The sequence below is a fragment of the Triturus cristatus genome, chromosome 4_1 (assembly GCF_964204655.1).
Source record: "Triturus cristatus chromosome 4_1, aTriCri1.1, whole genome shotgun sequence".
Lineage (NCBI taxonomy): Eukaryota > Metazoa > Chordata > Amphibia > Caudata > Salamandridae > Triturus > Triturus cristatus.
In genome coordinates, this window is record NC_140585.1 from 292,355,603 (window position 1) to 292,367,840 (window position 12,238).

General features: G+C 48.3%; 1 protein-coding gene across 1 annotated transcript in view; it reads left to right on the top strand.

Annotated features, from left to right (window-relative positions):
* Positions 1 to 10,243: 10,243 nt before the first annotated feature.
* TUBA8 (tubulin alpha 8) overlaps positions 10,244 to 12,238 on the top strand; it is a 122,086-nt gene continuing 120,091 nt past the window's right edge. The window contains exon 1 of the mRNA XM_085652110.1: positions 10,244 to 10,924. Coding sequence (XP_085508236.1) covers positions 10,922 to 10,924 — 3 coding nt within the window. The 5' untranslated portion in view covers positions 10,244 to 10,921. The remainder of the gene's footprint in view (positions 10,925 to 12,238) is intronic.

A 12,238-nucleotide genomic window follows, 5' to 3' on the forward strand; every position in this document is an offset into this window, starting at 1 on the left:
ACCAATGACCAGTTTCTTGACCTTCTGGAGGTTGAACTCCAGGCCTATTTTAATACCAATGCAGGGTCGGTCTTGAAGAACAGCACCCTGTGGGCGGCAAACAAGGCCACAATCCAAGGAGTGGCCAAGACCTACCTCAAGCATGCAGACAGGGAACGTCACAGCCGATTGACTGAGCTCGAAACCCGAATACTCTCCTTGGAGACCACAGCAGCGGCTAACTCCACTGAATCCTGAAACCGACAGCTGGAATATTTAGGACATCCCTATGGCAGCTGGCCTTCAATGAGGTGTGGCAATGTGGAGTGCTTCAGTTCAAATAGTTTATGAGCAGGGGATAAGAGCAGCACCCTCCTTTACAGGCTGGTTATGCGCGATGCCACTTCTCGGATTGTTGCCTCTATTAAGGACGCAACTGGGACCCTAGTGACCATCTTGGAGGACATCACAGATGCTTTTGCAGACTACTGTGCAGAGCTTTATGCCAGCGACAACGACCTCCCTGTGAGTCTGTACGACTCCTATCTGATATCCCTCTTTCTGGCCTCACTGCTGGCCAACATAGGGCCTGGACGCCCCCATCATGGGAGACAAAGTTCTCACAGTCATCCATCACTTGAAATCTGGGAAAACCCCGGGCCCAATAATTTTCCTCTCTAATATTACTCCAAATTCTGAGATATTGTTGGCCGTCTCCTAGTGCGCCTCTATAAGGAAGCCGGCAAAAAAGGTTCTGTCCCCTCTGATCGTGACCTTGCCACTCTCCTAGTTCTTCTCAAATCGAATTGACCACCCCTAGAGTGTGCCTCCTACCCCTCAATTTCCCTGATCAATGTAGACGTTAAAATATATGTCAAAATCCTGGTAAATAGACTAAGACCGGTCCTCACTACCTTGATCTACCCCAATCAATGCGCCTTAATGCCTGCTCGAAGCACATGGTACTGCATTTGTCGGGTGCACGTAGCCCTGACGAGCTACTGTGATGCTGGTGGAGGGTCAGCCCTGATGATGGTCGATTTTTGACAAGCCGTTCAACACTGTGGGATGGGATTATCTCTGGGAGGTCCTATTTCATATTGGTTTTGGTGCTCGTTTTCACCAGATGGTTGATGTTCTATATACACACCCCTCAGCGCAAGTTCTGGTCAATGGGGTATTATCCGTGGAAGTCCCGATCAGGAGCGGTTGCCCGCCACGCATTGCTCTCGGTATATTTTGCTATTCAGTCTATGACAAGGGGTCGGGAGCAATTGGCATCGGTCTGTACAATTGGGTGTTTCAGCTCCTAGTAATCAATGACTGGATGACTGGCGGATAAAACGGCCCGGACACCTGCTTTAACTGCACTGTATGGGTCTTGAAGGGGTGATGCACCACTTGTACATCAGGCTCATACCCCATCATATGCCCAAACTCACCAAAACATGTTTTCCTTATCTGGCGAGCTGCCAATAGATTTCTTGGGTGGGGCAGAAAACGGACTCCACAAACCCCGCTATGGAGAGGGCGTTGGCTAACTCACATGACACAAGGGATTTCGCCACTGAGACATGATTGGGATTTCACCACTGGGAGATATCTGGGCTGGCAATCATATGCGTTCCTTTGCAGACCTGCAGGCTCTCTTCTAGCTCTCCGTCAAGCAGTTCCACAGATATCTGCAGCCCCGGCATGCACTTTGTGGTCACGCCATTTATCTGGGAGAGCCGTTGGAATATAGCCCTTTGAGGCTTGTTTGTTGATCAGCAGTCTGGGCAAGGAAGGGATCTCCTAATTATATCGTTCTTTGGTCAACAACGCCCCTGAGGCACTAGACTCGATCCGACGAAAATGAGAGGACTGGTTTGGAGACATGGAGGTTGTGGAGTGGCGGATGGCCTGTACGAGCCCTAGTGAGCTCGCCATTTCCAAGCACCTCCGGCTAGAACAGCTACATTATCTATTCGTCACATACATGACACTTCTTCAACTCTGGTTTGCTGGTCTTCGGCAAGACCCTAACTTCCGTAAGTGCTCTGTCCCTTGAGACAGACTTCTTTCATATGGTGTGGAGCTGCCGGCGTATCAGTCACTATTGCTCTCGTATCGGCCTCACACTTTCCAAGGATCTGGGCACGACTGTTAGACTCACCCCCAAGATAGCCCTGTTGGAGCATTTGGAGGACCTCTAAGGGGGTGGGATGCCAAGAGAGACATTGCAAAGAACTGGAAACTGCCTCAGACTCCCAGGCTTCACTTTTGGAGATCTTGCATGGATTGGTTTCCCAAACAGGAGGAGCCAATATACATCGCTATAAGTTTCCCACAGAAGTTTACCACATCTGAAGAAAATGGTAGATTATGGCTTGTCCTCAATGCTGGATTCTGTACTTGACAATTATTCTGCTCCTCAATGAATACTGGGGGTGGGGTTGAATGCAGTAACTTTTGTTGTTAAGCTTGCTTTCTCAAAAACAAATAAAATTGATTTATAAAAGAATCTCCCAGTGCTGAGAGATACCCAGCAACAGCTAGAGGAGTGTGCCTGTTGTAATCGAGGGTGGGCACAAGCTTGTTTGGGGGAGGGGATTGAAGTTGGTTCCAGAGAAGACCCAAGATGCAAGTTTCCGGCGACCATGACCTCTGCTGCAACCCGTACACTGCCATTAGACTTGTGTTTGCTCTCCTGTGACCTGTCTTTGGTTGCAGGTGGCATGTTATGTGAAGGCGCAAAGTCAGGCGGTTGAGCTGAAGCCCTCTCTTGGTGGGCTGTGCAGAATTCACACCATCGGAGCGGGATACCCTCGACTGACCGCATTCTGTAGAGTGCTAATGTAGTTGGAAAAGAAGCAATGTAAAAATCCTGATGCCACCTATTTTTCATGCCAAAAAGATCAAAATATAATGCAAACATTAAAGAAAATATAGGGCATCCCTATCTCATTCTGTGAGTAACAGTGAAGCTACCATAGCTCATGATATTAACAGTGACTTTTGCTGTGGGTGAACTGTCCAAAGAACTAATCGAAGGAATGAATTACCGATTGAGAGCAATTACACCCTTGGAACCAAGGCAAGCTCCGAGCTTCAGGGCCCTTCTCTTCGCCGCATTCATGCTGACAATGGCTAATAGAACAATCTCTCAATATACGATAGCGATACCTTGCGTGACTTTGTGGGACTGAGGGAAAATCTCTCTCTGGGACATATCTATGCTATTTAACCTTGACTGGTTAACTCCCACCGATCACTTCAAACACATTTTAGAACTGGCTTTCAGTAACCGAACTGGTCTGTCTGAATCAAATGTCTCCAAGCAGGGTGTCCCCATTCTATAATACACATTTCCTCACTTTCTCATGATTTGCGGTCAGCCTTCGACATAATGCACACTCAGTCCCATATGTGTGTCCCCCAATCCTCCTGCAGATTTTGATTTGTGTACAGCCTTTGGCAATGGTAGGATTTTGAAAATTGACTGACTCTGATTCTATCACATAGCTCGTGCTGGTGCCAGGGCTCAGAGACACCTGAGCTGATGGGCTATCACTGGAATGGGTGGACGCTTGCCACTGGATCAACATCTTCAGCTCAGAGGTCTTGCGTCAGAGTGTTTGGGGCCTGTGGATCTTCATTGAAGAATCCTGAAATGAGAAAGAGAATGATTCTAACTCCGCGAGTATTTTGCGCATCTAATATAAATCAGGAACACTGCCAAGGAGATCAGACCAACTGTTGTGTCTGGATCTACTGAACCTTATTTTGTTCTCATCGTGTCGACAAGCATCATTGTCAAATCTCCCCAGCAGATGTTGAGCATGCGAACAGAACTGCATCAGTGGGAAGTGCCAATCCTAGATTAAACTATTCTTAGGGGAATCAGCAGGCTTTCATCCAATCAAGACTCCACCCCGGGACCAGGGCATCATTGTTCGGTTACTGTATGGTTTCTATTGGGTAGCGTACTGGACGCAATTTATGGGGTCCTCGCCAGAAAAGGTCTGCACTGACCCATAGCCTGGAGTATTGTGAGGCGCAGTTACAAACCCCTTTAGAATTCATTTCCAGAATGTATCCTATGAAAGTTGAAGGAGGTAAAGAAATCATACAGCGTTGGGATTCCACAATTCACTCAAAATGATCTTAAGAAAGGGCGCCACAGATAATTCAAAAACAAACACGCCTTGTTAGTCACTCTCTTTCCCTCATTGGTATGCAGGCGGCTATGGTACTTTTCATTCTTGTACAGGTGGGCACAGGCAGCTGTGTCAAAAGCAAAAATAGGGTAAGGTTCATAGGTGTGCAGGTAACCACAGGTAGGATGCAGGTTATGGCTATACGTTAGTGAAAGTAAGATAACATTCTATAAATATGCAGATTGGGCCATGTACGGTGTGGTATATAGTCGTACAGATAAACGCAGGTAGATAGCAAGTAGAACAGGATGATCAACTGTAGGGTTAAGTGTAGGCTGCATTAGGTCCATAACTGTATGGGAATGAAGGTAGGATACAGTTTATACAGAGGTAACGCAGCTAGGCTCAGAACATTAAATATCCAGGTCAGGACAGGAATTATGTGGTATGTAGCTGTACAGTGCAGGTAGGATACGGTTTCGAGCTGTGCGGGTACCTGCATGTTAGATACCTTGATAGTGCAGTAGAATAAGCTGTATCGTTATTAACATTGCAGAAGTTTTATTTCTGTTGAGGTATGCGCAAGTAGGAGTACAGGTGTACCGTTAAACAGGCCACGATTTGCAAACAAAAACCCAAAATTTGCACTTTTGTAAACAATCCCAGGATTTTTACAAAAGTGCCTGCAAATTTTTGAGAATAAAAAAGTAGCATGCGGTTGACCCTCTCTTTACTGTCTCTGTGCTGCTGCTGAGGCAGTAAAGTGTGTGTGTGTGGGGGGGGGGGGGGGAGGGGTTGGCAACAGACTAGCAGGCAGCAGAGGTGTAAACTTCCTCTGTTGCCAGCCTTTCCAATGCACAGAGCCCCCTCCTGTGCAATTAGCCTGAAGCCACCTCACACGTCTGTGCGCCCCCTGCGGACTCTGCGGTCTGTTGAAAGGCTCTCCTACCCCACCCTCTACTGCACTCCTCTCCCTCGGCCCTCTTTTGTCTCCTGTTAACCCCTAACCTCCTCCAAAAGTCTCATCTTTGTGTTTTGTGTATTGTTTTACAAGTCCCTGCTGCCCTGCACTTGGCAAAGAACACAGATTGTCTGATGACAGAAAGAGCAGGTTTCCCATTGTAATCCCCTCTATTTGGCTTCAGGCCCAGGCTCCAGTTTGATGCGCTGTGCGGCTGAGGACTCTGCAAGGTGACAGATGGTGACGTAGCACCGTCTCCAGCGGTGAGAAAGCCGAGGCCTTGCAATATTTTTGTGTCAGGCACATTTTTTGGCCATCGCAAAAATACTGTGAATTTTGAGGTTTTGTGCCTCAAAATTTGCCACCCAAAGCCGCAAAATCCTAGGTCTGGTTAAGTGCAGCTGTATTGAGAAGTGCAGGTGGAATATCATCTATAACCGTAATAGTAAGTACAGGCCAAAGGTTTAAGTTTTATAGAGAAGGAAGAGTGGTATAGCTATACAGATAGGTAGAATGATGCGAGTCCAGTCCGATCACCTGATCCGACCTCACCCTCGTCAACTTCACCATACTCATCCTACACCACTGCAGAAACACCATCGCTAAACCTTCACAACGGGACTGGAACAAGATCTCAGCAGCTTCTTGTTCTACCAAACTCCTACACTACCAGCCTCAATGCAACAACAACCTCCCTGAATCTATCTTCGACATCAGTGCCTGGCTCACTGCCTGCACAAACACCCTAGCTCCTCTCAAAGCCAGAAGAACCAGACCACAAGCAAGCTGGTACACAGAAGAGCTCAGACTCCCCAAATGTCACTGCAAGCAACTTGAATGTAGAGGGAGACAAAGTCACGGTGACACCTACAAAAGCACCTACAAATCCGCCATCACCAAATGCTCCACCCTCACTGACCGCATCGAAAGCAGCACCAATAGCGCCATGGAAATCTTCACCATAGTGAAACACTTCACATTACCGCCAGCAAACTCCACCAGCGTTGCCCCCACTCTGAACCTGTGCACCTAGTTGTCCTTATTTTTCAGCAACAAGAACTCCAATATCTATGACAGCTTTGAATCCCAACCAGGCCCTCCTGTACATCTCAACCAACACCCAGAAGGCCACCCTGGACACCTGACCCTCCATTGCCACTCAAGAAACCGCAACAACCAAGTAGTCCATTCATTCAAGATCACCCACGGACCCCTGCTCTCACCGCGCCTTCATCAGAGGACTGGACCCTATCAGCGCAGCCCTCGCCCCTATCCTGAATAAGTCAAGCATTACAGAGAAGCCTAAAAACATGCCACAATACGCCTCCTGCTCAAGAAACCGTCAGCAGACCCGACGACGCTAGAAACTACTGGTCTATCTCCCTGCTACCCTACCCGGCAAAACTCATGGGAAAGATGATAAACGATCATCTAGCCACTCGCCTCAATGACAACCACCTCCGCGACACCACTCAATCCAGGTTCAAGCCCAACAACATTACAGAGATCTCCTCATCTCTACCACCGATTATGGACAGAAGCAACACTGACTTTCGTCCTAATGGACCTTTCCATGGCTTTCAGCACCATCTCACATCTTGTTCAACGCCTGCAAGAAGCTGGCATCTAAGGACCTACGGTTCGCTGGATGTGCTCCTTCCTGACAGGCCTCACCCAGTGGGTCAGCGCTGCCTCGGATGCAGTCAACCTCATCTGCGGGCTACCACAAGGATCATCACTCAGCCCCACCCTGTTCAAAGCTCATATGACACCACTCCCCAGCATCTGCCGCACCTATGGAATCAACATCATATTCTTTGCTGACGACACCCAGCTCATACTGTTCCCTGTCCGACAAGACACCAAACACCCAGACCAATTTCTCCACCTGCATGATAAATAGCCGAATAGAAGAAAAACAGCTGCCTGAAGCTCAACACAAACAAGACAGACATAGCGATCTTCAGCAAAGGTACCTCGCTCTGGGACTCTACCTGGTGGCCTGCTGAACTCTGACCCACACCCCTCCCGCAACCCACTCAAAGAACCTTGGAATAGTAGTCAACGATAATCTCAATATGACCAGCTAAGAGATTGCAATCCCCTGCTTCCTCGCGTTCAAGATGCTCAAGAAGATCTTCAAATGGCTCCTCACCAACACTCCCAGAGTTGTTGCCAAACCCCTCATGACTAGCTGCAGCACACTCTGTGGCGGAATCCATTCTCATCTGACCAGAAAACGCCAGAACATACAAATCTGAGCGGCGAGGCTCATCCTCAACCTCCCACCCCGCACTCGGATCACCCCGCATCCCAAAGAGCACCGCTGGCTCCCATTCCACAAACAAGCACTGTTCAAGCCTTACACAACATTCGCCTCACTTCCTCAACAACCACATAAGCTCCCACAAATCTACCACATACTTCTGCTCAGCTGGATTCCTGCTCTCACTCCCCCACATGTGCATAAAGGGATCTGGCAAATCCGGTGATCGTCCCTAAAGCCTGAAACAAGCTTCCCCTACACACCAGAGCCTCCTCCTCAGGTCTAGGATTCTGCAGGAACCGTGAAGACCTCCGCCTGGCCCCGGCTTGGCCCATACAGCCCTCGCTTCAGCACCAGGATACCCTCCCAGGGTGTGTGCTTCACAAATACACATCACATCTGGAGGTGGAATGTTAAGTGCAGGCCCAAGATGTCTGACTTTATAGATGATGTAGGGTATGCGGAGGTGTACAGGCACTGGCTGCAAGTCTGAGACTTGTGGATGTATAGAGGTATAGCGGTGCAGATGGGTACAATGGTATGTGACGTACTGTAAAGGACGAGGTTTTATGGTTGTATAGAGAAGGGTATAGCTGTACAGATGAGTACAATGATATGTGGAGATGTACTGTAAAGTGCAGTGCGAGGTTTTATGGTTGTATAGAGAAGGGTATAGCGGTACAGATGGGTACATTGATATGTGATGTACTGTAAAGTGCAGGGCGAGGTTTTATGGTTGTATAGAGAAGGGTATAGCGGTACAGATGGGTACATTGATATGTGATGTACTGTAAAGGACGAGGTTTTATGGTTGTATAGAGAAGGGTATGGCTGTACAGATGGGTACAATGATATGTGGAGATGTACTGTAAAGTGCAGTGCGAGGTTTTATGGTTGTATAGAGAAGGGTATAGCGGTACAGATGGGTACAATGATATGTGATGTACTGTAAAGTGCAGTGCGAGGTTTTATGGTTGTATAGAGAAGGGTATAGCTGTACAGATGGGCACAGTGATATGTGATGTACTGTAAAGGACGAGGTTTTATGGTTGTATATAGAAGGGTATAGCGGTACAGATGGGTACAATGATATGTGATGTACTGTAAAGTGCAGTGCGAGGTTTTATGGTTGTATAGAGAAGGGTATAGCGGTACAGATGGGTACAATGGAATGTGATGTACTGTAAAGTGCAGTGCGAGGTTTTATGGTTGTATAGAGAAGGGTATAGCTGTACAGATGGGCACAGTGATATGTGATGTACTGTAAAGGACGAGGTTTTATGGTTGTATAGAGAAGGGTATGGCTGTACAGATGGGTACAATGATATGTGATGTACTGTAAAGTGCAGTGCGAGGTTTTATGGTTGTATAGAGAAGGGTATAGCGGTACAGATGGGTACAATGATATGTGATGTACTGTAAAGTGCAGTGCGAGGTTTTATGGTTGTATAGAGAAGGGTATGGCTGTACAGATGGGTACAATGATATGTGGAGATGTACTGTAAAGTGCAGTGCGAGGTTTTATGGTTGTATATAGAAGGGTATAGCGGTACAGATGGGTACAATGATATGTGATGTACTGTAAAGGACGAGGTTTTATGGTTGTATATAGAAGGGTATAGCGGTACAGATGGGTACAATGGAATGTGATGTACTGTAAAGTGCAGTGCGAGGTTTTATGGTTGTATATAGAAGGGTATAGCGGTACAGATGGGTACAATGGAATGTGATGTACTGTAAAGTGCAGTGCGAGGTTTTATGGTTGTATAGAGAAGGGTATTGTGGTACAGATGGGTACAATGATATGTGATGTACTGTAAAGTGCAGTGCGAGGTTTTATGGTTGTATAGAGAAGGGTATTGTGGTACAGATGGGTACAATGATATGTGATGTACTGTAAAGTGCAGTGCGAGGTTTTATGGTTGTATAGAGAAGGGTATAGCGGTACAGATGGGTACAATGGAATGTGATGTACTGTAAAGTGCAGGGCGAGGTTTTATGGTTGTATAGAGAAGGGTATAGCGGTACAGATGGGCACAATGGTATGTGATGTACTGTAAAGGACGAGGTTTTATGGTTGTATAGAGAAGGGTATGGCTGTACAGATGGGTACAATGATATGTGGAGATGTACTGTAAAGTGCAGTGCGAGGTTTTATGGTTGTATAGAGAAGGGTATGGCTGTACAGATGGGTACAATGATATGTGGAGATGTACTGTAAAGTGCAGTGCGAGGTTTTATGGTTGTATAGAGAAGGGTATAGCGGTACAGATGGGTACAATGATATGTGATGTACTGTAAAGGACGAGGTTTTATGGTTGTATAGAGAAGGGTATGGCTGTACAGATGGGTACAATGATATGTGGAGATGTACTGTAAAGTGCAGTGCGAGGTTTTATGGTTGTATAGAGAAGGGTATAGCGGTACAGATGGGTACAATGATATGTGATGTACTGTAAAGTGCAGTGCGAGGTTTTATGGTTGTATAAAGGAGGGTATAGCGGTACAGATGGGCAGAGAATGCGCAGTGTAAGTTATATGTTAAGTACAAGCCGAGGTTGTGTGTTTGCATAGAGAAGGGTATATCTGTCCAGGTCCGCATGGACGGCTTACAGGTGGCACACATGGTTTATAACTGTGCAGGTATGTGCCGGCGCGAGGTTTACTGCTGCCGAGGCAGACAGTGGGCCTGGTGTACACGAGATATGGTTTTGTATCCGCATAGGCGGGTGTGTGAAGTTCGGGTGTTGTGATGTACATCACAGGGCAGCAGAACCAGCGAGGGCACGTGACGTCACATCTCTGAGTGGCGGGACTGAAGTGTGAGTCTTTTCTGGATATGTACACATCGGTGTGGCCCGACCCCTTCCCAACTACCCACCCCCGGCTCCGGTGACTGCCCCTGGCCCAGGGCAAGGCCTGTCACTGGCTGCATTGTGATGGTGTCCGGCCTGCCTGTGATGGGGGGCGACGTCCGGGACACCTACCCAAAACGCCCCCTACGGACCCCCTGCCCTGCCAGAGACTGCACCAGAGGCCAGCAGGGCGAAGGCGTGTCAGGGAGGGGAGAAAGAGACAGCCCCGGGAGAGTGTCCCCATGCAAGAGAGAGCACGAGAGGCCAGCAGAAAGAACTGTCAGTAAGGGGAGGAAGAGACAGCCCCGGGAGAGTGCCCCCTCCTGCAAGAAACAATACGAAAGATCAGCACAGAAAAGGGTGTCAGTGAGAATATTTAGAGACAGCGAGGAGAGAGTGCCCCCTGCAAGATAGAGCACGCAAACGAGCGGGAAAAGGCTCAGAAAGGCAGGGGCTACAGTGAGGGGAGAGTGAAAGACAGACGTGAAAAAGTGCCCTCTGCGAGAGAGCACCGAAAAAATAGGACAGAATACCAGCAAGGCCGTCCGCCAAAGAGACAGCCAGCAGACCGCAAGGAGAGAGGAGAAGCAGCGGCGAGGTATTCGTCAGCGACAGAAGTGACAGCAGCAGGTGCCGGTGACTGCAGGACACTCCCCGTCCCTGGAGCTCAGACAGACACCTCGGCCGTCCGTCTGACAGGAGCAGCGCAGCCCGGCTCACCATGGTAAGAGAGTGCCGGGCCTCGTTCTACCGCACGGGGGGCGGTGGGGGGCTCGGGAGTGCGGGGCTTCGGGCATGTGGTGGGTGAGCCATGTGTGGGGCCGGTGTCTAGAGGGCGACCGGCCACTTCCTTGTGTGGAAATGCGGGGCCAACTTGAACTTTGCATTGGAGCGCACTGACGGCGGGGCTCGAATACGTCTCATAGTCACAAGGGAAAGCTTATTTATTTATTTATTAAAAGTGGGGGTCGGATCCCTCAAGCGATAACCTCCTGTTTGTCGGTGCAATTGCACATATGGTTGCTGCCACTCCCACAGAGACAGGCATGGCTGGGAAGCAGGGGGTAGGTAGACTGCCAGGGAAGAGGTGCAGTCTGATGAAAGGGCGCGGCCTTCTGCGAGACAGACAGCTGTATATAGAGCCGTGCTGTGGGCGACAGATGTGAAACTGGGGACACGGAGATTATATAGAGACATCATGATGACAAGGACAGAAGTCACGTGATGCACACCCTAAAGAGTTTTTTAAAAGACACCTGGATAAAACACGACAGTCACTGGAGGTGTGTGGCTCAGAGATCAGGGCACGGCGCACAACCCTGATACGAAAAACAGCTTTGGAGGAGAAACAGGTATGGGGAATAGACTGCACTTCAGAACACACATGCATCTGGGGAAAAGGGGCCTTAACAAGGGGGGAGTAACAACCCAGAAGAAAATGGCAATATCAGAAGACATAAACCCAAGAAGGAATGCATGCAAGGAGCCATCTGGGTTAAAGAAAGCAGTTCAGGGAAAATGGCAATATAAGAGAGAGAGCAGTCTAAGAGAACTAGGGAATAGGCACCAATCCTGGATACAGAAAGCCCAGGAGAACAGAATAATCTTGGGGAAATAGTATCGCAGGGCACAGCAAACGAGTAGAAAAAGTGGTCTAGGAAAAGAGCCCCCCAGAGAGGATAGAACAATTCAGGGGACATTGAATAATCAAGGGAAAAGAGCAATCTAAAGGAAACTTAAAAATCCAGGTAAGGCGAGCAATCAAAGGAAAATCAAATAATTAAATGGAAAGAACAATGCAGTTGAACAAAGCAATCCAGGGAAAATAGCAATCTAGAGAGAATAGAGCAATCCAGAAGAAACAAAGAAAGAAGAGGCGCATTAGTGCCAGGAGTCCCCATGACCTCAAGAACCACACCCGAGGCTTCGTGGAGAATCATTGCAGAAGAGAGCCTTCCTAGAACCCAGGCGGACCTGGCAAACCTCTGGCATCTCTGCACCCTATGCATCAGAAGAGCGCTGGCAACAAAGGACTCTT